The sequence below is a fragment of the Malania oleifera genome, chromosome 2, assembly GCF_029873635.1.
Source record: "Malania oleifera isolate guangnan ecotype guangnan chromosome 2, ASM2987363v1, whole genome shotgun sequence".
Lineage (NCBI taxonomy): Eukaryota > Viridiplantae > Streptophyta > Magnoliopsida > Santalales > Ximeniaceae > Malania > Malania oleifera.
In genome coordinates this window covers 1540801-1567006 of record NC_080418.1, presented here as the reverse complement: position 1 = coordinate 1567006, position 26206 = coordinate 1540801, and the positions used below count along the sequence as shown (strand labels likewise).

The 26206-nt window shown below is 35.8% G+C and overlaps 2 protein-coding genes across 3 annotated transcripts in view; both read right to left on the bottom strand.

The window, feature by feature from the left end:
• Positions 1-6756: 6756 nt before the first annotated feature.
• Positions 6757-8742, bottom strand: LOC131147745 (expansin-A8-like). Its single transcript, XM_058097293.1, has 3 exons — positions 8483-8742; positions 8053-8365; positions 6757-7347 (listed from the first exon to the last, which is right to left on the bottom strand). Exons 1-3 carry the CDS (start codon positions 8622-8624, stop codon positions 7044-7046), a joined length of 759 nt encoding a protein of 252 aa, XP_057953276.1. The 5' UTR covers positions 8625-8742; the 3' UTR covers positions 6757-7043.
• Positions 8743-19232: 10490 nt separating this feature from the next.
• The window catches only part of LOC131147744 (nardilysin-like), a 42173-nt gene continuing 35199 nt past the window's right edge, over positions 19233-26206 (bottom strand). For both annotated transcript variants that reach the window (XM_058097291.1, XM_058097292.1), the window contains 6 exons: positions 25631-25813; positions 23307-23510; positions 23099-23205; positions 22476-22629; positions 19920-20041; positions 19233-19689 (listed from right to left, as the gene is read on the bottom strand). In XM_058097291.1, coding sequence (XP_057953274.1) covers positions 19446-19689; positions 19920-20041; positions 22476-22629; positions 23099-23205; positions 23307-23510; positions 25631-25813 — 1014 coding nt within the window. In that variant the 3' untranslated portion in view covers positions 19233-19445. The remainder of the gene's footprint in view (positions 19690-19919; positions 20042-22475; positions 22630-23098; positions 23206-23306; positions 23511-25630; positions 25814-26206) is intronic.

Here is a 26206-nt window from a genome sequence, read left to right as displayed (position 1 = left end):
AATTTTGATGTATTTTTAACTTGAAGAAATTGTCTAAATTGAAAACTTTGTTAATTAGTGATTTAAAACAAAAAAACAAAAAAAAAAAACTGTTTGAGAATTGTTTAATTGATGTGTGAGAGAGATCAATTTTAAGTATAAAGAATTCGTATGAGTTCAAAAATTTTATTTTTTTAAAAAAATATAATACTCGCATTCTTAATCATAACATTTGGAAAAAAAAAAAAGGTGAGAACACTTATGACAGAAAATAATTTGTTAGAAAAAAAAAAAGTAAGAATTTAATTTTTTGAAATTTTTGAATTAATAGCTTTCAAAAGTTTTTCGAGAACTCATAAATCATCTTTTTACAAGTTAAAAAAAGTTCACCCCAAACACCTTATTCTGAGTCTTTTACTTTTTAAATTTAGAAATCTAGTGGAAGACCTGGGCTTTAGCATCTTGAAAAGCAGTCGGCCCATGAAGCTTTTGGAATAGTGGGCCTGGGCCGAGATATTATGCCCCACACCCCCCCCCCCCCCCCACCCCCACCAAACGCTTGGGGGGCATTAGTAAATAAGGACACACTGGAAGCCCATTAGCCCACCAAACAAGAACTCCCACGGCCCAAAGTCCTCACTCATTCTATGCTTAAATAATTGAGGGTTTAATAAACAAGCTTAAGTGCAAAATGCACTTTGCAGGAAAAGGAATTGCACTACATACACATTTTTAGGAAATTCAAACACAAATTATATCACTCTTTTCAAGCATTTCCTACTATTAAGTTTCTTTTGAAATGAATTCAAGAGTAAGGCAGAGGTTTTTATAGGAAATGACATCTACTATTTATTTTTAAAATTTATGTTTTTATTGGCATGATCTTCTTTAAAGATGTATTGAAGAAATCAATTATGATGATATTATAATTGATTATGCATCATCCTTTCAAAGTAATTTTTACAATTTATACAACATCTGCAAGATCTAATGGGTTAAGAAGAGTGGTTGTCATAGTCAACGTATGTCATGACCTGCTCATTTTTCCACATATTTTTTTTTATAATAATATCATCATAAAATCAATACCACACATCTCACATTCTAGTTCAGCAGGTCACAATCCTCCTGGACCCGTGGGTATCAAGGATACATTAGAACATACAGCAGAAGCCTACGCAGCAGAAAATGTACAATCATATTCATACCATCATATCATACATCACAATGTACCAGAGTTACTACAATTATTGTACTTCCATATATATATATCCCAAAATTGAAATTTAGGGACAATTCTCACAAAACCATACTATCCCTACCAAAACTTACCCTTCAAAAAGGGCAAATAAACCACTCTAGATTAGTGGGGCTTTTCCCGCTCTCCTATCAGGGGCTCCTGAAAAGTTTCTAAAATTTATGGATGAGACACCTCTCAGTAAGAGAAATAAACTAATACCAGTGTGTGGCAACATGAGTATTTCGTGTTCTACATATACCGTACATATCATATTTAGCACTGCATATCAAATCTAGGAAAACATATGTATATCAAAACATGATAGAACATACTGCATTTTCATAAACATTTCTCATCTCATATCATAATAATAACATAAAACAATTTTGGTAGGTTAGCTGGTTGTTGTCATGTATTACCCCCACATGACTGGGTTGTGTGGCTCGAAGACAATGGCTGGCCGACCACTGCCAAGTCAATAGTCTAGTCTGTAGGTCCAATGGGTCTACCCAAACTGGTTCGTACACCAGGGGCGATAACAGCACACTTCTTGAAAATAACCACATCGACCATCCAATCTTACACCACTCCGTACAGCGGCGTTAACACAGATATCATGATCACGAAGACCATAGACACATAGCAACGGTATCGTGCAAGTACTAACCTAAACCAAGCCAATCAGGTTCTGATATCACATACATATACTAAAATCGTGATACATAGATATCCCATATCAGTTATTTTCACATCAATCATAACATTTTGCATATATATACGAGTATCATGAAAATCATCGGCCCGTACGCCGGTATTACACATTTTATCATAGCACGGCCCGTACGCCAGCAAATCACATAGCACAACCTGTACGCTGGCAAATCACATAGCTCGACCCGTACGCCGACAAATCACATAGCACAGCCCGTACGCTGGCAAATCACATAGCTCGGCCTGTATGCCGACAAATCACATAGTACAGCCCGTACGCTGGCAAATCACATAACTCGGCCCGTACGCCGAAAAATCACATGGCACAGCCCGTACGCTGGCAAATCTTATCGACATAGCACGGCCCGTACGTTGGTAAACATATCCACATAGCACGGCCCGTACGTCGGCAAATCATATATATATATAAAAAAAAAAATATCTCGGTCCGTACGCCGGTTTTCCACCATAAAGACTCATATCATCCACATCCCCAGAAAACAGTATTTCTCAACATTTTATACTCATGCCACACAATCGGATTTTCACATATTCAATCATACGATCATTTTCACAGTATTTTGAAAATATAAAACATATATATAAATATATATACCTTTTCTACAAATTAGATTCTATATAAATATATACATACATTTTCTCAAAACAAAACTAACTTAGTTTATCCCCTTACGTGGTTCCTGCAAAACCCCTAAGAAAATCTTCCCTGCACCCGCAAGGTTCCCAACTCAACACCCCGAAAATGAAAATTCCTAGTATTAAAGTTCAGTATTTCTAAGCATACAATAATTTCCTCAACTGTCAAAAACCCAAATATTGAGTAGAAAAATTTTACCCAAAAGCATTCAAGTTTAACACTTGAGGGGTTCTAACCAATACCCTGAAACTAAAAATCTCCAGTATTAAACTTCAGTATTTTCATGAGTACAACATTTCTTATAACTAGCGCAAGACCAAATATGGCTTAAAAAGCCTTATCTCAACTCTGAGATGATTTCCAACTAGCTTTCTCCCACGATCCGCTCCAACAAATTTGGAGAGAATTCCACCAGGAGCGTCATGGTGACTTCGAATTGTCGATCCGACCTATATCTGGCCCAAAAATGATGAGAGAGAGAGAGAGAGAGCCGAAGGGGGGAGAGAGAGAGAGAGTTAGCTTCTTAAAGAAGCTTTAAAAATTCGGATTTTTCATATTTATAGATAGAGGATTTCGTTGACGAGTTCTTCACAAATTTTGTCGACGAAATCCACTCCTCATCGACGAAATTCAGTCGGCGTGAAAATTCCTCTTAGTATTTTCTCGTCGATGAAGCCCTGTGTTTGTCGACGAAGTCTTTAAAGCCTTCGTCGACGAATCCCCTGTATTCGTCGACGAAGTCCTGCTGATCCCCTTTTCCGTTTTTCCTCCCAAAGTTCAATGTCGTCAACGAAGTCGATGACCTCCTTCTGTTTCCGGTCTCCATTTCCCTCTCTTTATTATTTCAATACCATTCTAAATTTGGGTCGTTACAGCATAAATGTATGTATCGTTTGTTTTAAGGGCAGTAGCAATCAAATGAAATAAGACTTTATAAAGTTTTGGACATAATTTTTATGGCTTGTCATTAGAGAAGATGATGACCCAATGTCCCAATCAAGAATTTGAAGATATTTCAGGATGTGTTAGTACTATAACAAAGAGAAAGGGTTGGGAGTCAATCTTTCTTGACTTTTAAATTTTATATTTAACCCTCTCTCATAATTACTCATAATAAAAAAAAATTAATGAAACTCTTAAATTTTAAGATATTTACCTTATTCCTTAGAAAATTATATTTGAGCCAAATTAGGACTATTTATGTATTTGCTATGTCTGGCTTGATTAAAAAAAAAAGCACTTGATAAATGTGAAAAATGTCCCGAAACCTAAAACTCATGAGTCTCCATCTTTCTCCCAACTGTTAGAGATGGAGCTAGAAGACAGCTAGAAGATGACGCATTGTTAAGTCAGAAAACGCGTGGAATTTATTCTCTATTAGTCTCTTAATTATAAACTTCCAATTATGATTAATTTGATTGGTTTTATCTTAATTGTAATTTACATTCAAAGCCTATAAAAGGAGGGCTGTGGAAGATGTATTGCATAGCACAAAAGTGCAGAGATAACATAGGTATGTGCAGAGTAGCTCAGAGAGAGTAGAGAGGAAGAAGGGAAGAAGAGAGAGAGAGAATTGTAATATTTTCCGACGAGTTGAAGAATTTTGGTGTGTGCTCCGTGGACGTAGGTCATTATTGACCGAACCACGTAAAATTCTTAGTGTCACTTTGATCTGGATGCTCACAGGGCCTAACACCAACATATATATCTTATTTGTCACGACCTACTCATTTTTTTTACATATTTTTTTTTATATAATATCAATATCACATATCCCATATTCCAGCTCAGCTAGTCACAATCCACTTGAGCCCGTGGGCACCAGGGATATATAAGAACATAAAGCAGAAGCCCTAGCAACAGAAAATATACAAACATGTACATCTCAATACCATATACCACAATATACCAGAGTTACTACAATCATTGTATTTTCATATATACATCCAAAAAATAAAACCTAGGGACATTTCCCACAAAATCTAATTGTCCCTACAAAACTTACCCTTCAAAAAGGGCAGATAGACCGTATTATATCAGCGGGACTTTTCCCGCTCTCCTATCCGGGGCTGCTGAAAAGCTAATAAGATTTAGGGGTGAGACAATTCTCAGTAATGGAAATAAACTAATACTAGTGTGTGGCAACATGAGTATTCTGTGTTCTACATATACCATACATAACATATTTAATACTGTTTATCAAATCTGGGAAAACATACATATATATCAACACATAACAGAATATACTGCATTTTCATAAACATATCTCATCTCATACAATAATAATAACATAAAACAATCTTGGTAGGTTAGCTGGCTGTTGTCATGTATTACCCCCACATGACTAGGTTGTGTGGCCCGAAGGCGGGACTTGACAATGGTTGGCTGACCACTGCCAAGTCAAACAGTAGTCTGTAGGTCCGATGGGTCTACCTAGACTGGTCTGTACACCAGGGGCGATAACAGCACACTTCTTGAAAATAATCACATCGACCATCTAATCTCACACCACTCCGTACAGCGGCGTTAACACAGATATCATGATCACGAGGACCATGGACACATAGCAACGGTACCGTGCAAGTGCTAGCTTAGACCAAGCCAACCAGGTTCTGATATCATATACATATACTAAAATCGTGATACATGGATATCTCATATCAATAATTATCAAATCAATCATATCATTTTTCACATATACATATTTTATGAAAATCATCGGCCCGTACGCCGGAATTACACATAGAATCATAGTTCGGCCCGTACGCTGGCAAATAACATAGTTTGGCCCGTACGCCGGCAAATCACATAGCACAGCTCGTACACTGGCAAATCTCATCCACATAGCACGGCCCATATGCCGGCAAATCACATATACATATAAAAATATCTACGCCGATTTTCAAATCATAAAAGCCTGTGCCATAATCACATTCCCAGAAAATAGTTTTTCATACATTTTATACTCATGCCACACTGAACAAATTTTCCACATATTCAACGTATCATCATTTAAATAGCATTTTTCAAATGTAAATCATATATATAAATATATTTATTTTTCCTGAAACTAGATGCTACATATATATACATGCATTTTCTCAAAACAAAATTATCTTAGTTTATCCCCTTACCTGATTCCTGAAAAGCCCAAAAAAAAATCTTTCCCGTACTCACAAGGTTCTCAACTCAACACCTTGAAAATGAAAACTCGCAGAATTAAAGTTTAGTATTTTCGTACGTATAACATTTTCTATAACTACCACTAAGTCAAATTCGGCTTAAAAAGTCTTACCTCAACTTAGGGATGATTCCCAACGTTCCCAATCAACACCCCTGAAAATGAAAATTTTTAGTATTAAAGTTCAGTATTTTTATGCGTATATCACTTTCTTCAACTGTCAAAAATCCAAATATTGAGTATAAAGTCTCACCTTGGATTTAGAATGAAATCCAACTTTGTTTTCCTGACGATCCACTCCGGCAAATTTGTAGAGAACTTTGCTAGGAGCGTCGTGGTGGCTTCGGTTTGTCAATCCGAAGTAAAACTGGCCCGAAATCGAAGAGAGAGAGTTGTAAGAGAGAGAGAGAGAGAGAGAGAGAGTGTGTGTGTGTGTGTGTGTGTGAGTGCACTGACCGCAACACCAAAAAAGAAATCCAATTCAAAATGGATTTTTTTGACTTTCAAAGCTTCTTGAAGAAGCTTGTGGTGTTATATATATATATATATATATATATATATATATATATATATATAATATCATAGTTACTTGCTTATATATATATATATACATTTTTTTTTGTCCTTATCATACTATTCATTTTACTTGTTTAATTTAATGAATTTATTTTATTTTATTATTTATTTATTTATTATTTTTATTATTTTTTTTCCCGATTACTACATTATTTGTTTATCTGATCTTGATGCTACATTTTCTTTGTTTTTCTATTTTAAATTTGCCGTAAACAATAGCGATTTAAAACTCAAATACCCATTTTGAGGGTGATGTCGAAAAAATTGGTTATTATCAAATTATATTTTTTAAAAATTTATAGATGGTATGCTATTGATCCAAATTGTATTCAAAAAGACTATTTGCTAATCACTGAATTATTATACTGAACTTTACAAATTGTATTCGAACATAATTTAATTCCACATATATTTTAGAGCTCAATTGCAAGAATGCAATTTAATTATATTTGCCCAAACTCTAAATACATTACATTACAATTAAATTACATATTGTGAACTTTTTAAAGGCCTTGCGGGTGCTACTTAGCTAGCTACCTCTGCAATGGAAGGCCCTATCCCCCACCGCCTCATTACACACCATAATAAATATATATATATAGATACTCACTTGCACACGTGCCCCAAACACGTGTTAATTAATTTAATATATATTTGTTGGCAATTTGCCACGTAGGGTTGGACCTAGGCTAGGCTGGTTAAAATTGTCCGCCTTGGAAGGTTTGGCCAAACTGCCAACCAGCGGGCGCCACGTTGGTGCTGGTGAGGGTTCTTCCGTCGCTGGCGGTGACTTGGAAGGAGAGGCTTTGGCCGTTGAGGTAGGAGTTGCTCTGCCAGTTCTGGCCCCAGTTTCTGGACATGGGTTGCCACCCCGTTCTGGACCCTTTGATTGAGGCTGCATGGACGTCCCCTGCACCGCCCACGTTGGTGATCAGCACCAAGTTGAAGTACGAATGGCCGTTGACTGTGAATCTGATACCTCCTTTCTTCATGCAAGGCACCCTGCCAATGTATAATATTGAATCTTTGTTTAACTAATGACCTAATATCACACTCTTGATTATCCAAAAAAACTGCAAAAATTATTAAAAATTTTAAAATTGAATTGAAATAATTTTTATTTTTATTTTATTTTTTTATTTTTTTATAAAATAAATGATTACTGAGAGAGAGGCATAAACACATGAGAAAAGAGGATATCTATCTTCTTTTAATGCAAGACAAAAATTGTTTTCCTCCTAAATAATCCCTAGAACACCAAGTGAATATCAAATCATTTCATTATGGTTAATATTTTATTCAATCTCAATTGGCAAAATTATTAATCAAATTAGTTGGGTTCAATTTTTATTAAATTGATATTTTTTTTGAATCAAAATTATAGTCCTACAAAAATTAGAGAAGGGTGTTTTGCTTTAAGAAAAAGTAACTTACATTATTCATAAGTTAATCTGGAGTGATGGCAATTGTATGGTCATTCAATTAAGCGACCTTATCGCTACTATGTCTCTAAATTCTCATGACGCATTTAAGGTACTTTGTATTAAATTTTTTTAATGCTTTCTGATATTCCATCATTTATTTAGACTTTGCATACATGAAAGTTTTATGCACCGGACTACCCTTTTAAGTAACGGATGTTTTTAATTAGGAGCCTAATGTTATAATTAAAAATTAATTAATTAATTAAGTAAATAAGGAAATTACCTTCGGAAGGCAACGGGGACGATGCCAGCGCGGTACTCGGCAATTTGGAGGAAAGCGGGCTCGGCCAAATCGAAGTGCTGGAGGGGAGGGTTGCACCAGCCGCCGTTGTCATTAGAAAGCGCCAAGTTCGGAGGGCAGAAGTTGGTGGCGGTCACCGTGATGGTGCCGGCGCGGCACCATCTGGGGTCGTCGTTGCACCGCATTTCGTAACACGACCCGCAGCTCAGCCCATTGTTGAACAACGCCGTGCTTAGCGCCGCCGTGTTCGTCCCGTACCCCTGGCTGTACAAATTTCCATACCCACACGCTCCTCCTGCAGAATCATAAAATTTATTATTATCATTGTTTGGAGGGAGAAATTGATTATTTAACGAAGTAGGGTGGCTGGCTAGCTAGTAGCTAGATAGCTTAATCAATTGTTTGAACTCACCCATGGTGCCGGAGGCGTCACCGCCGCCGTAGAAGGTGGCGTGGCCGCCCTGCCAGCCGTCGTAATCGGCGATGGTGGTATGCAGCTGGTGTAGAATGAAGAAGAGAAGAGAGGCAAAACAGAGTGTTTTAGCAGTAGCCATGAATTAATTAAGAAGGTGGAGAGAAAGAGAGAGAGAGAGAAGAGAGGTAATTCAATGAGAAGAGTTGAGCTGAGCTGAGATGTGAGGTATGAGGTGAGAGAGGAGGAGGGGGTGAGGAAGATGAGGAGGAGGCTCTGCTCTACTTATAGGCTTAGTTAGCTTGTGGGTAGAGAGAGGGATTGGAAAGGGAGAGCGTAGGGGTCCACAGGCGACAGTGGTGAGGAGGACTGTGGAGTATAGAGAGGAGTAATGGGCCGGGGGCCCACGAATTAGGGAAGAAATCAAGATGCACATGCAGCGGTTCTTGTGGGCCTCACCGACTAGGTAAGCCCGTGGGGGACGTGGGCTAACCCACCCTCTCTACACGCACATGCTTTTCCTCCACCGACCCTTTTTCCCTTTATTCTTTATTTTTATTATTAATTTTGTTGCAGAGCATTTTTTTTTTTAACTTGGGGAGTTGGGGCTCTTAATTTAAAAAAAGGGCGTTGGCCGTTGGCGGCTGAGCTGTGGAAGAGGAAAGATGAATCTGCCTTTTTAATTACAACTTTGATTGCTTGTAAATAGAAGGCAATTAATTAATCAGCTCTTAATTGCCTGTCAGGATTAATGTTAAAGTTTATCATTATTATTATCATTATTATTACAACTATTATTATTACTTAAAAATTAGCGTGTTAAAGAATCAGTTCCATATAACTGAGCCTTTGTTTGTGAAAGTATGTACCACTCATTTTAAGCTTTAATTAATAAAAAAAGACTACTATTCAAAAAAGGTATATATATATATTACTTAATTTTAAATTAATGCCAAGCAATCCATTTAAAACCCGTGAGAATAAATATGAGTTTTTCTCACCCTGATTAAGCATTTGTGTTAATAAGCATTCTAAGGTCAATGTACAAAAATGATTACCCTAAATAATCATTAAGCTAATTATGTAATGTACCATTCGCACTCTAGTTGAGAAATGCTCATTTCACTTATCTGACTAACTATCACGAATATTAATAAAGGAAATCTATCATGAATATCAATTATCATAATGAGATGAAGGAAAACTAGATTTGATAAAAAGAGAGAAAAAAAAGAAAAAAAAAAGGGGGGGTGACGCATAAGAAGGCAACACGGCAATTGAATTGCCAAACACAAAACTGTGTAAAACCCAAGTAAGTAGGTTTTGCGATAAACCAAATGCGGGATAATGAGAGAAGGAAGCTAGAAATTGGATGGGGGGTTGGGGATGCTTATCCAGATCGAAAATCAAATGGGGGATAGTGAGAGATGAGGGCGAGGGGGGCACTGAATGTGTATGGTTTTTGTTGGCTCACATGGATTGCCAACTTTATTTCTCAGCTACGTACTACATATAAGGTATAGTACTAGTGATTAGTGACTACACCCCACAAAAATAAAATGTGGTAATTGATACCTCCCCATCAATCTTCTTCTCCATCCTATTCTCCCCACGACACTGGCATTGTGTAAAATTTAGAATGCTCATAATTAAGAAAACACAAACACTGATACCTCCCCATCAATCTCTCTCTCTCTCTCTCTCTCTCTCTCTCTCTCTCTCTCTCTCTCTCGTGCTTAATCATGATTTATGAGGAATATTTTAACTAGGTGCAAATTATTAAGGAAGATTCATTTTGTTGTATCAATACGGTGGTTGATTGAGAAGTGGTCTCTAGCCAATTAATATTTTTCATACACATCCAATAATCAAGACATGGGCTGTCCAATATTATATATGTTTTCTCACGTAATTTGCTCAACTCAAAACCAATATATATAATTTATATATACAAAGGCGCACTGTACACAATTAAGCACCAACCCAAGGATTAACATTGGCAAAAACCCATATCATCCCTCTGCGGCTTGGCAATTTGCTAGCTGGTACGGTATTGCAGTGGGGGGGAGGTGGGGTAATAGCGTCATTTCAAGAGGAAAAAGTTAACTCAATGAGTCAGAGTCGGTCACGGGTCAGTGTCTAGTTGGGGGGCAGGGCAGAGCAGAGGAAGAGGGTGGGGAATGCATGGGCGGCCCCACCATGTTAGGAGCACATGGCAACCTCCTTTCATATTTGCGCATCATTCTCACCAACTTTTTTTTTTTTTTTTCAAAGCCTTCGCGAGGTAGAACAAAGAAAACAAAACAAGATAATTTTGAAAATAGAGGACATGATAATGAGACAAATCACCACAATTTGACTAAGTCCCTTCTAAATTTCTAACTAGTGTACAAAATTGAGAAAGGAACGTGGGAAAACATTCTAATTCTTGCTCCCCCAATTTATTTTGGTTATTAAATCGTAAACAATATACGGCTAGAAAATGATTCTTTTGCAGCCCTATGGCAATGGCCTAATGAATAGAGAGGTCTTTACTTTACTTGGTCTCGTGTCACATTACCCAATGGCATAATGAATAGAGAGGTCTTTACTTTGGTCTTGTGTCGCATTGGGTCAGACTAGACCTGGCAAAATGGATAAAAATCCGTTAATCCGACCTGCATCCGATCCGTTTTAACCGACTTATCATCATCCGCTTGCTAAATGAGTCGAATATGGTTTTTAATTTTCATATCCGCCTCTTTAGCGGGTCGGGTCGATTTTATCCGGCGGATATCCGCCAAACCGCTTAAAAATCCATAACTAATGAGCCATAAAAACTCAAGCCCAGCAGCCCGCCCAAATGGGAAAGCCTAGTGCGGCAGTGCCTACTGCCCACTGCCCACACGGCCCATTGCCGCATTTGGCACGCACGGAAAAGGCACAAGCCCATAGCCCATTGCCCACACCACACGGCCTGAGTCGTTTGATGGCCACAAGCAGCCCTGAGCCCCAGCCCCCTGCCTGGCTGCCCCCCTCTCAAATCTTAACCAGATTCCTATTAGGGTTTCTGGTTTCATTTTCATCCTGAGTTCCAAAGTTTCATTCTTTCCAATTTCCAGCTGCGCAGCCACATCCCACGAGTCCACGACGTCGGGTCAACGGCAATTCCCATTGCTGTCGCTGACTGCCACCCACAGCCACAACCACGACTCACGAGCCACCATTCCCTCGCGGCCTCGCCGACGCCCAGTCTTCCTTTGTAGCTTGCAGTTTCTGTTTCGCCTAGTCATCTTCGTCTCTCAAGTCTCGCCCAGTCACCAGCCACTCGGCCTCGCCCAGATTGCCCAGTGCCTAGTCTTTCTTTGCGGCTTGCAAGCCTCACCCAATCTTCCTTTGCAGCTTGCAGGTTCTTAATATTGCATATGTGCAATTTTTTCATTTTTTTCATTGTTTCATTTTTTTTCATTGCATATTGTTTGAAATTTAAATTTAAATTTCATTGTTTCCATAACCAATGACTAGTTAGTTATAATGTAGAATACGTAAAACATCAAATAGTTTTTATTTATTAAAACACTCTTCTATAAATATTTGTTAAACAATAAAAAATACAATATTAGAATAACAAATTTACACATAAAAATAATTTTCTTGCAGTGCAAAAATATAAAATAAATTAAAAAAATTAATTAATTTTATATTTTTCTGCTTCAAGATGAATTTAATCCTTCGCTAGCCAATGAAAACATTTAATCCCATTTCATATAATCATATAATATGTAAAAATATGAATTTGAATTTGTGTTGATTTGTAAGAAATTTAATACAATTTTGCATTATATTTTGTCTAAATTTACACAAATTCAAATCTAAGACCTGAAACTCATAGTCTCAAATGTAAGATAAATTCTTGGGAATTTAATTGGCACATTTTTTTAAAGATTTATTAAAGCCTAATCTTTTCTTTAAAAAAAAAAAAAAAATTGATTGTTGGATAGTTGACATATATCTACGAAGATTTGAGTTTGTTAGAAACTTAATTTATATATTTATGAAAGGGCAAGCTTACCAACTTTGATTAATTGACATCTAAAGGTAATTTTGTCCAAAAATTTTTGTACCATGTGCATGGTTAATTTCATTAAAAGTTTAGCATTATTTCTTAACTGAAAAGTTTTAGTGTCAACTAAAACATTTAATCCCATTTCATAATTTTTTGCAGTGCATTACAAGGATTTGGGAAAAAAAATGTCTCAGTCAATAACGAATTCAATTGATCAAAATGATGAAATGAGTAAAGAAGAAGTTCAGTTGCCAGATTCATCAAACACAGAACCTACAAAAGAAACAACTACACAGGTAAAAAGAACTAGGAAAAAAACATCTAGTATTTGGACAGATTTTGAGTTGATTGAAAGTGGAGATAAACAATATGCCCAATGTAAGTATTGTCCTAAGAAATATTTCTACCATAGTAAGAACTCTGGGACATCAAACTTACATTGTCATACAAAAAAATGCATGGGAAAGAAAAATAATGATCTGAAACAAATGCTAATGAGTCAAGGTGATGGAAAGTTGTCTCTACATATACGAAAACTTGATCAAGTTGTACAACGTAGGAAGTTGGCAATGGCAATTGTGAGACACAATTTGCCATTTTCTTTTGTTGAGTATGAAAGAATTCATGAATGGGCTTTAGAATTAAATCCAGAGACAAAATTTGTGACATCAAATACTGCAAACGATGATGTTATGAGGGTTTTTTTCAAGGAAAAAGAGCACATTCGTGAGCTTTTATTGAATAATTCTAGTAGAATTTCTCTTACTTCGGACTTATGAATTTCGTTAAATACTGATGGCTATTTATGTTTAATTGCACATTTTGTGGATAAAAATTGGAAGCTTCAGAAGAAAGTATTGAGTTTTTCAAGCATGCCTCCTCCACACACTGGTTTAGCACTTAGTAACAAAGTCATGGACTTATTGGTGAATTGGGGTATAGACAAGAAGCTATTTTCCATAACATTGGACAATGCTACATCCAATGATTGTTTTGTAGAGTATTTGAAGTCTAATCTGAACTTGAAAAATGCTTTGGTAAGGGAAGGAAAATTTTTTCATGTTCACTGTTGCACTCACATATTGAATCTCATTGTCCAAGATGACCTAAAATTATCTCATTTCGCTGTGGACAAAATACGAGATTATGTCAAATATGTGAAACATTCACAACATCGAAAGTTTAGATTTCATGAATGTTGTGAAAAGGTGAGAGTACCACGTGTGAGAGGATTTCGCCAAGATTGTCCTATTAGGTGGAATTCTACATATATAATGCTTGAAAGTGCTTTATACTATAGAGATGCTATTTGCCAATTCAGGTTTAGTGAGGAGAATTTCAAGTTTTGCCCTAATGATGATGAATGGAAGGAAATTGAGAAAATTGCTAGTTTCTTGAAGGTTTTTTATGACTTGACAAATCTTTTTTCTGGGACATCTTATCCAACTGCAAATTTATACTTTCAAGGAGTATGGAAGGTACAAGTAACTTTACTTAATGCGGCATTGGGTGATGATGTCTTTTTAAGGAATGTAGCTACTCAAATGCAAAGGAAATTTGACAAATAGTGGTCAGATTATAGTAAAATTTTGGCAATGGCTGTTATTTTGGATCCTCTTTTCAAGATACAATTTGTATCTTTTTGTTTAAAAGAAGTGCAACCAATGTCTTGGAAAGATCGAGTAAACGACATCCAGCGTGAGATGCATTCACTTTTTGATGAGTATGTGAAGCACCACTCCCCTTCAACTTCTAAGAAAATGCCTTCCTTGGAAGCAACTATTAGTCATGATCGTGGTCATATGACACCTATTGTAATATCAGTTGATATGACACTAAAAGTAAGATTTTTTTTTACGTACAAATTTTATTTTACTTTTATTATACATCTATAGAATTTTTATATTTCTATTGTTATATACTTGTTTTTAGGGTTTTAAAGCTTTTGCTAAAGAAGATGAAGAAGCTCTAATGTCAGAACTAGAAATGTTTTTTAGAGAGAGGATGGTAGATTGTGATAAAGAATTGGATATTTTGGACTTTTGGAAGAGTCATGAATATAGGTATCCAATTCTTTCTCGAATGGCAAGAGATATCTTATCAATTCCAATATCAATTGTTGCATCGGAATCAGCATTTAGTATTGGAGGAAAAGTGATAAATATGTCACGTAGTTCTCTTACGCCTGATAATGCTGAAACTATCATTTTAACTCGTGATTGGCTGTATAGTCGAGGAGGTATGCTTATTTAATTATATTATAATTACTATGTATTATGCAATATTTATTTATTTATTTATATTTTGAATTTTGAATGCAATTGAAGATTTTGTAAATAAGGAAGAACTTGCTGAAGATATTACTCAAGCTGAAAGAGCAGGTCGTACCTCATCTAATGTATCATCTTGCTCTGTTTGACTTTATTTGAATATTAATTACTACACTGGCACAGGCTATGCAGCTAGTGCTTCTATTTATCTTTGAAAATTATGTAGTCAATAAATTATTGTTTGTTTGTTGTTTTAACTTGTAGTGTTGAATAAATTATTTGTAAATTTTTTTCCCAGTTTGATAACTTGTAACTTTTGAGATGCTAATTAATAAGTTCAATTTATGTTATTTGATTCATAACTTAAATTATATTTTGAATTCTTTCATGATAGGCACACGAGGAGAAGAAGATGAAAACTTTGATGTCACAAATGAAAGCATTTCAATTAATTCAAGGCATTCAAATGATTTTGAAGCTATTTGAAGGATGGATTAAGATTTTTTTTTAGTTTATTGATTGTTTTATTTTGGGAGATTCACACGATTTGACAATAGTTGTATTTAAAGAAACTCACATGCTATAAGAACAATTCTAATGTTTAGATTTTAAACTCACACGAGTCACACAGTTTAAGTTTTTATTTTGAGTTGGATTGAGATTAATTTATTATGTTTTATTGCTTATAGTTTTACTTGCATAAATTAGGAGTTGTTAATTAGTATAAATGATTGAATGATTGATATAGTTACTAAAAAAGTTAATACACAAACTAATTGCAAGTTATCATATACAATTTAAATTATTATGACAAAAATAAATTATTAATAAAATTATATTTGAGAACGGCGGATTATCTGCCCATCCGCCATGAATTATCCAACCCGAAACCGCCTAATCCGCCACTTAAACGAGTCGAATATGGATTATGATTTTTTCACCTGATAATCCGCCTTATCCATCACGGATAAACCGACCCGATCCGCTTTGCTAGGTCTAGGTCAGACTCATCGCCCGTGTGTGCGACATAATGAACACTTTGCGACAGGGTGGTAATGGCACTATCCGGCAAGGGTAGGGCGGCCGGCCAGCGGGGTTGTTCAGCAGCCAGTTTGCTTACTCGGGGTGTAAGAATTCTGGCATGCACTAAACCAGCAGAATATTATCAGGTCATCCTGTAAAAGAACCGTCAAACGAAATGGATATTTTGCAAGTGGATGCCAAGACCTTGAAGGCTATGGAGGCAAGAAGCAAGTGGAGAATTTCTTTTGTTTGGAACAAAAAGGAAGGGCTGTCAGTTACCCAACAGAAGGTAGGAAGCGAAAAGGGGATGGTCTATTTGAGCCACAGGAAACAGATACCTTTCATTTCTGTTCCGATAAAAATGAATATATGCATCAATCCCCACAAGAGCCAACTGCATGAATATCAAATCAGGCAAAGGAGTGCAATCAGACAGGTCAGGGATCAAAGAAAGATGCCCTCACAAGAGATTGTCCGCTGGTCCAACTGGTGAGGGACACAAGTTTCAGACCATCCCAAGTAGAATTTAATTGGCTGCCTTCTGGGAAGGGGTACCCCGAGAGTGTGTGTCACTCAAAAATAGAGACCCCACATGACATCCCCTTGGAGGTGCAGCAGCTCAAATCGCAGCTTCCAAACCCCCCCGCCCACCATGTGCATTCTTAATGCGGGCTTGGAGAGGGAGAGGCTGTAGGCCCGACATGAACATTTCAAGCATTATGGCTTTGGTCTCCTGGAGGGACCTTTGCAGGGGTAAAATCCCCTTTCAACAGGAGGAACCAATCCACTAAACAAAACCTGAGTTATAGAATTGAGGGCGACTCCTATAATTACTGGATACCTCACATAGGTTTTCTTTTCTAATCCCCTTTTGATTGATCACATTTTCTTTTTTTGTTTGCCTGTTTGCTTCTTTGTTTCGGAGTTTCCTAAAGATTTTCTAATGCTGGACACCCTCACTGGTGTGGCAGCAGATTCTGTCAACTAGTTATTTTGTTTGGGGTCTTCAAACGTGATGTTAGATCAATGTGAATATTACACTTTATAAGGAGATTGCTATCATTACAACATTTTTCCTTATTATCTGTTCTAAATGATTAATTCCTTTGAAAAAATTTCTACTCCAAATGCTCCAAATCGAGCACATGCACTCTTACAAATCTTTTACACCATTTTCTTATCTTATTTTGGTTGTTTACTTGCCCCATCACCACCTCATAGGCTACTCACAGACAGTCCAGAGGTTATTTTAATGTCTTGAATTTTTTACCAGTTTGGGTCACATCCTTACCACTGGGTTTGCCTGCCACATTAACTTTGTAGTGTCTGAAACTCTAGTGTATTTTTCTTGTTTTTTTCATTTCTTTAATATTAATTTTTTTCCCCCCTGATTTTTTGCATTGTTCTTAACAAGTTCCCACTGAGCAAGACGGCTTCGCACAGCTACTATAGTTGTGAGCTAACAACATCTACAGGGAAACTACAATTTCACAACCCTCATTTCCTTTCCTCCTGTTTACCTCGTTGTCCAATCCATCTATATTTTATACTATCCCATTCCTACCTCATGGGCACCTCAAACAAAACCACAAAAAAGAGAAGCCAACTGCAAATCCCTCCAAACATTCCAAAACAGCAACAACCTGAATTGGATGCCAAAGAAAACAAGCTAATGCTCACATAACTAGCCAAAAGTATATATATGCACACCCACACACCTACACGCAAACACAAGAAAATGTTTTCTCAGATGACACACAAGTTGGAATATCCATGGATCCTCCTAACCAGATCAACGGCACAACTCTCTGGAGAGTAAACTTCCTTGCCATCCTATCGGAGGATTACCCATATAATACAGCTTTCTTTAAAAGAAAAGCAATCCTAAATAAGTTTGCGAGTAGTGCACTTCACAGTGCCACAGATCACGATATCCTGCCTCCCAACCACAAACGACCTGTCTTCTAGATTATCTATTTCCAGTTAACGACCCATCTCCAATACCCCACTTCGCAGCACAAATCCCTGCAATCGTTTATAGGCAAATGTCACGGTGAACTAATTCCTGGGCCATACACTTCCTCAAAAGAAGTAAAAACTTCAGCATCTCCAAATCACCAGGTCATACTTGAATTTATCATCCATCAGAAGCCACTTCACCCACTTTCCCCCTATCCAGCACTGCAGCAACAATTATGAAACGAGACAAGAACATAGGCGCACTTTGTGACATGGACAAGTACAAATCTAAACCATCTAATATTTAAACAGGCAACTAGTTTTCCACCCTGATAACTTCTTTTTGTATCATTTCACAGTGGGGACACTTACTTCCATACCCTACAACTTATAACTGAACAACTAATATAAATCTTAAGTTGACAGGAAACTCACAGTAAAAATAAAAAAATTAAACCGAACTACCTCCTCTATAGATTTTATTTATAACCAAGCTTGCATCTATATTCACCCATGAAGTTGTATTAACTAAATATTCTGAGTAAAATTAAGTAGTTAACAAAAAACAAAAGACAAATTAGTGTTTCCCATTATTTTATGTGATAAATTATTCTAGTTACTATTAGATAGATATCAGTTTTCCAACTGATATTATATAAAATTTAGTATATGCATTGTACTTAATTCCACAAGGATAAAATCATCAGCTGATATTACATTTAATATTATTTTTTTGGGACACATGCCCAGAATGTGGACATTAAGAGATTTGAGTATTTTAATTAAATTGTTAGGCACATTGTAGTTTTCAAACATCTGTAAAATACTTAATTTGCACATTCATAAATAATGTTCTTGTCAAAATTCAACAGCAAACATTAATATAATTCTAGAAAAGCACAAAAACAGGAGACGTTTTGAAAACAGTAAAATCATGAGGATCGTAAATAAGAATTAAGCTTCTCTCTCTTCCAACACAGATATTATTCTATTGTTCTACTCCTATTTTACCATAATATAATAAAATAATAATAAATCAATATAAAATATAATTCATGCAAGTCATAATAATATAGGAGACATAACATATGGCTACACACAGAATTTATATAGTGATGAACCAAATCATAATAATATAGGAGACATAACATATGCCTACACACACACACACAGTTTGGGCTGTGATGAACCAATTCATAATAATATAGAAGAAAGCATATGCCTACACACAGACACACACAAACAGAGTTTGGGGGGTGATGAACCAAGTATGTCGATTTCCAAGAAGCGATCATGATCGACAACAAAATTAATACGAATCAGATTTCATGAGTCAGGTGAGATACCTGCAATGCATCACAGCAGCATGTCCAAAAGTCTGACCAACTCATCGTACTATAGTCAAAGAAATGAAGAAAATGCTACCTTTGGGTACCAAGTGAAAAATGATCGATTTGGATAACTCATCAACAGAGTTATGGTAAATTTATTATCAATATACTGATATTGAATATCAAATGAATTGTTTCAAGAATGTACATATAATTCCAATATATTTTCACATTTCTTTCCTATCCAGGTTGACCAATATAATCCTAACCTGCCACCTTGCACCAAAATTGAGCCTTTGGTGGTATTGACGGTTCTGTATATTCAATAATGGAGTTCAACAAATGATTGGGTAGAACTTCGATGATGCTTTGAAGGCTGCAAGATCAGTAATGACTTGAACAGACTTCAATTCTATTTCAGCCTCCTGCAGGTCAGAGTTGCAACCCCAGACTCGAACTGTAAGTCTCCGACATTTTGGAGATGGATGTCTCAAATATGTCTTGTACCAGTCTATAACATCGCTCTTTTGAATGCTTTTTAGTTCTTCTGCTTCCCTTTTTGAGAGGTCAAAAATATACCTGAAAGTTCAATACAAGAAACAATTTTGATATTTTTAAAAGGTGTGATCATTCTATCACCTTCAAATCTTTTGGTAGGGAAAATCTCCCACATAAGCGTAATTGATCTCCAAAGTTTCACGAGCTAACATAAAAAAATAATGAATATCACACTTGATTAATGACTCTTTTAACTGACAACTCTATGGGAAACAGTAATCAACATCTATGTAGAAAAATATGCACACTACCTTCTATCCACTATTTGACCCCAAAATCGATTGGTCTCATAATTGAGGGATGGATCCTTCTCCAGCAGCTTTGCAGTTAAGCCTGTTCTGTAATTCTCAAATGATTCGCTGTCAAGCCCATCCTGCAACAACAAAAAAATTTCAAATACAAGCCTGACAGCATACATAAGCATTAGGAAGTGTAGTTACACGAATAAAAACACAACCACAATGTTGTGCCTCATCTGGAGAATCTAGGCTTACATAAGGTATCCTCAAGGTTAAAAGTGATCAAGAGAAAGATAGAATCCATGGCTGCAGCACACACAATGCCAAACAGAGATGACATGAGTTATCATCAGATAGGTGGTACTAAGAACATATAGCACCGATCCTTGATAAGTGTGTCATGTTGAAGTTGGACAACAGCACTCCTTAGACACACCTACAACATGTATTTGATACTTCAAAAATGGGTCAAAAATTTTAAAGAGTACTTTTAGTGTTACACTTCCTTAAAACTTCTTAGCCACTCCTCAAACAGTCCTCTAATGCTTCTTCAACAATACCTCTGATGTATAAAGGAACTTTGTAATATAACTTTCTTTCATTTTATTCATAAAAACCATAAATAGAAAAGAATAATATAAAAAATGTTGGTTTAAAAAAAAGTGATAAGCTAAGAATTTTTAAAAGATTTAAAAAATAAATAATTAAATATATGGTATTATAAAAACAATTTAATATTTGTATTATAGAACGCCCAATGCACAAGGCCTTCACGCCAAATCAAATCTATGAAGGGCACAATCTCAGCACCATTAACTCTACACTGGGTAAAATTGTTTTCATAAACTTGAAAAAACTACAAACTTAGGAGCCGTTTGGTATCATTGTCCAAAATTAAAAAAACGAAAACCAAAAATCAGAAAGAGAAATTAAATACTAGAAACCAACAACTGTTTAGTTAACATTTATAAAACTACTACAAATTAAAGACTTAATTGAAAACATGTTCATTTTCATCTTTAAATCAAATAATATTAAAAAATATGATTAAAAAGATAAAATTACAAATAATAAACGTTAAAAAAATTACTATGATAAAAATAAAATTTATTATAATTATTTTACTTTAATTGTTCTACTTTCAATTTTTACTTTACAATAAAAAATTTATTGGACATGAAAATTGAAAAATAGTAGAAATATTTTGTAATGGCTTTAGTACTATTTTTTGAAATTTATGTATATTTTTACTTTAATAATATTTAAATTCATATGATCATTTAATTTTGATCTTAATTTATAAGTATATAAAATGAATAATTTAATCCAAAAAAATTATTTCTAGATGTTAAAATTTCTGGCAACGGGTTGTCAAAACAATTGAAAACCATAAATTTTGATTTTCAGTTTTTTGGCAAACAGCTAAGAACCGGCAACAGAAACAAAAAAACTAACAACATAAACAAACGCATTTTTATAATTTGTTTCTTCACTGGAGAAACAGAAATAGAAAACAGCAACGATACCAAACAGACCCTTAGTGTTTGACATATATAACATGTTTAAAGCAGCAGCCCCCTTCAAAAATAGCTTTTTTGTTTGGGAGTCTGCTCATGGAAATGTTTTAACCCTTGACAATCTGCAGAAAAGAGGCTTACAGTCACAAATAGGTGTTTTCTTTGGGCTTTAATAGGCATCAGAGCCACCAAGAAGAAGCGAAAGGCTTTGAACCTAATCCCTCTCGCTACCTTTTGGTGTCCTTGGAAAGAAAGAAATAAGAGAGCCTTCAAAAATACAACTACTCCACTTTATACTTGCAAAGGCCAGTGGATTGCTGCTGTTTCCAGCTGGCTTAGTGGGCAAACTGTTAAGGATCATAATGTAATCCTTGACATTTACGACACTCTAAAGAGTGGTTGATGTTTTGTACCATGGATTGACATCCATTGATGCCTTGCTAATTTATTTCTCTTTAGTGATAAAAAAAAAAAAAAAACATAACATGTTTAACTATGATACTGTACAATTATCCTTCATGGCATTAAGATCTACAACATACTGGGTGAGATTGTTTCCATGAAGCTGAAACTATTTACTTAGTGTTTGTAACATATAACATGTTTAAATATGATACTATACAATTATACTTCATAGCACTAAGATCTAAAACACAAGTTTGCCCATTTTGTTTATTCTAAAAACCTAGAAACTATATATATTTCTGCCAGTCTCTTAAAGGCTATTAAATTGACATACAAGCATGATTGGGTCACCTACATATCAATTAGAGGGTGTTGCCCTGGATAGTGAGAATTGCAGAAGAGGATTTATGCAGCTGACCTCAACTAGTGGGAGTGGGGACTTAAGGCTTGATTGTAGTTGTTTAAGTGCATGTCATGAAAGTATACCATTTTGCAACTCCAGAGTCCAAATTGTCAAGCATGATTACAAGAACAAACTTTCTCGTCAAAGAACATAGAAAGAATACATCTAGTTGCATAACAATAGAGAAGCCCAACATGTGTTGCCAAAGTAATACAACACCAGATAGCGAACTTAGATGCTTACCAAGAGTTCCTCCAGACCATCAATAAAATTGTCTATTCTCCCCTGCAGGTAGACTGGGTTGTACTTAGAAGATTGAACACGGAAACAAAACCCAAATACACGGTATGTCACTCTTGGGCTGCACTCAACAACATAACCAAGCTGCTCCTTTGTCCTACATTCATCATAAATGAAAATTATCAAGAGGAGAAAAAGCAATAAACAATCCAATTAACCCAATATAACTTAGCCTGACTACATTGATGCTATTCATATTTAAAAGACATGTTAACTTCATATAATATAATATTGTGGCACTTCAAGACTCCTGGTAAAACACAACAGTAAGGGATAAGTATAAATTTCAGCCAAATCACAAGATCTCGCCCATGATGGGTTTGAACTTTGAATAGCCAAGAAGAGCCTTAAGGAACCATGCAAACCTTATTTGAGACTAGATATAGTGAAATGAGTGAAAAGAGGAAAGGAAAGTGAAAGAGAGTAAGGGAAACAGAGGCGCTATAAGGCTTAATTTTCAAGCAGGGAATCTTTTTGGTGAGATGTACCTAAGCCCCTGCCCACAAAATAACTTCCAGAAAATTTTCTAAGGGAATATGAACAAATTCAGTTTCAATTGGTGTCACCTTAGCTGATTGAAAAGTGGTTCTTCCACAATTTCATCAAAAAGATCAACTAACGCTTTCAATTTTATCGATTCCTCTCCAAGTTCTTGCTCAATTTGGAAGTACAGCTGCAACAGAAAACAAAATCAGGAAAAAAAAAACTAGAATTCAGCAGAAGACAGCACAAAAATAACAGTGAAAATTGCAGGTATTAGGTTAATTTTCATACCTCAACCACAGAGTTCGTCTCTGACTTATTCTTCACACTGACATCTCTTACAAGGTTAGCACCAGAAGGAAGACATAAAATATGCTCCTCATGCCTCATTTCAATTGGGAGTGGTTGCACAGAAAAGTAACTTCTAAATATATTTGATATATTCATTGCTTCTTCTTCCAATAAATTGCCATGGCAAAGACCCTCAATATAAAGCTGCACAATAGGCTGACAGAAGTGAATAACAATGACTGCATGAATGAATGTAACTCTTGCAGAAAATCAGAAAAATATGAGCAATAAGCAAAAGCAGAACACAAGGAATAACCTAAATAGGCGTTATGGGCATGAAATCTGAGTGCCAATAGCCAACACCTATTCCTTTTCACCTCTCCCGGGCATACCAAAGGTAGTTCTATTGCACATATTGTCCCAATGACTCAGAGTGAGAGAGCTGAGACCTATTTTCCCCTTATTTGCCCACTCTTATACTTATCCACTCCATTATTTCCTTCTTCTTTTTTTTTTTTGTTTTTATTCCATTCAAATTTCAAAGGCATTGAAAATCAAACATATAGAACATCTCAGAGTAGATTTTTGAGGTACAAAAGAAGTTCATGCCTGAAACTTGCTATTATTTATTATAATTTATATATGAGTAAACGAATGAATGATTTCCTATTTTTTCATATCTTTGTTACATTTATTTTCATCAGCTAATTAGATATAGAAAGCAAATCCAGCATTCTCATAAAACTTCCTGTAAATCTAAACTTTCCCTTGCTTCAAAATTATTGATCCAACTTGGAGAGGTCATGTTTTTCATGGCCTGCACAAATAGGACCAGGTGGCCAAATGTAGAGAGAACACCCGAGGAGGCTCTATGCGAGTTTGCTACTTGCCCTCGGGATAAAAAAACACCAAAGTCAGCACATGGGATGATCTGAGGGTCTGGTTGCCCAACAGAGTATATCTGTGTGCATGTATACACATCCACACACTAATATAGAAATGGAAGACCTCTGGGTCTCTCCCTCTTCTCTTTCCAATAGTTTTTCCTTTATATAAAACACCATCTAATATACCATTTAATTAAACGGTATTGACAAATGAGGAGAGAATGGGGACAAATAGTAAATAGAACACTCAAATAATTAAAACTACCAATCCTGTTAACCATGCCCTTCCATCTAACTTCATCTTGAGATTTTTAGGAGTTTCACAAATGTGCATGCATTAAACATGCCCTACCTCTAGCATAGATAGTCCCAAAGGCCTAAAGTTTGTGCATATTGAGCACTGGGTGGTTTTAGTGTTTTATTATTCTAACCATTGTTTTAAAAGGCTCAATCAAGGTGGTTTGCCTTGAGATAAGGCATGCCTAACACGCCTTGAGGCCCAGTCTAAAATACCAAATCCCAAAAAGGCCAATGCATTACACACCAAGCTTGCGCATTTGTACAAAAAGCACACTTATTGAGCCTTTTTAGTCAAGGCTTGCACATTCTAAGTGTGAAAATTTGACTATTATACAAAAATGAAAAGCATAAGAGTTGATTTCTAAAACTTTTGAAGTTCAATCTTTCCAAAATAATTGAGAGTTGCACCTTAGAACTTGAAAACAATATGAACTTCATCATGTTCTAGCTCCGTCACCCTTTAAAACATCGAGTCTAACAGTATCCTATTAATAAAAAAGAAACTTCAGTATTGAAAGAAAATTCAATAGACCAATCAAAAAGAAAAGAAAAGAAAAGCAAAGAAATGTCCAAAATTGGGCCTTGAACACTAAACAAAAAATACTACAAAGTAAAAGATCCATAAATCCATAACTGCCGCCAACAAAACACAGATCAGAAAAAGTTTCAGCTCACATGCTTCTAAGAGAAGACTTGAACACATTTCCAATTTTTGTCTGATTTAGGGTTCTAATTTTTCAACTTTTCAACTGTTTGTACATCCGTGGCACCCCCTCAGTGCCCTTCAATGAATTCTATCTTTGACGATCACAAAAAAATAATTTCCAAAGTATAATCATTTCTTGGTGTTTGTTAGTCTGCAATAATTGATGCAAGATTTTATTGTTGCTCGCAATTCATCTCAACCAAGAACAAATGGTTAAAAATTGAGTTTAAGGTGTCAACTCAATTGGTGAACAAACTTATGCAAGTTACGCAGCTTACATGAACCAGCTTGTGAAATCAACCAGGCTAAGAACCCAATGTAAAACAAAGAAACAAGGAAAGAAATAAAATTTATTGGGAGAACAGCGTAATGTAGTATCAAGAATTTGAACTGCAAAGAACAACAAATGTCTAATGTGCCCACGTACTTACCTGGGAAAGAAGCTGTGGTATGAAAGCATTCAAATCAGGGAGAGACAAACCACCCAGCAATCTTAACTTCTCATCTGCATCCCAGAAACGCTCACACAGAACTTGTACTCTCAAGTAAGATGAATGATTTAAAGGCTTCATGTTTGTGTTTCTCAAGGCTCTCTCCAAATCCTCTTTAATGACCTGTTAAATTCAACATCCATTTGTAACAACCAGTAAAAAATCAGTATAATTATTTTTAACCACATACTCATTTTCACTCTGAAAGCAAACTGTATGCAATATCAAATTCAAATACAACAGAGTTGAGTGATGAAGGTGCACATGCACATTGCAGCTTAACATACAAAGTTTACTGCCAATTAATTATTTATAAACCATGCCCGCTCAATTTTCCAACTATGCAGCAGTAACTGGTTATATGCTTAGCTTTTCCCAGTTTGAAATAACAACACTTCCTTGATAATGCATGCTCAGGTACAATGAGCATAACTTCAGTCTTTCATAAGGTGGCATACACCTAAGGTCAGGAAGGTAAAGAAAACTATAAAGCTACTAAGGTACAATATTTTCAGG

Bases quoted from the DNA above. Each gene is read 5' to 3' on its own strand.
- LOC131147745 (XM_058097293.1), bottom strand. From the start codon at position 8,624: ATGGCTACTGCTAAAACACTCTGTTTTGCCTCTCTTCTCTTCTTCATT. The intron at 8,366-8,482 runs GTGAGTTCAAAC...ATGATTCTGCAG, and splicing joins TGACGCCTCCGGCACCATGG to GAGGAGCGTGTGGGTATGGA. The intron at 7,348-8,052 runs GTAATTTCCTTA...ATACATTGGCAG, and splicing joins GTCCCCGTTGCCTTCCGAAG to GGTGCCTTGCATGAAGAAAG.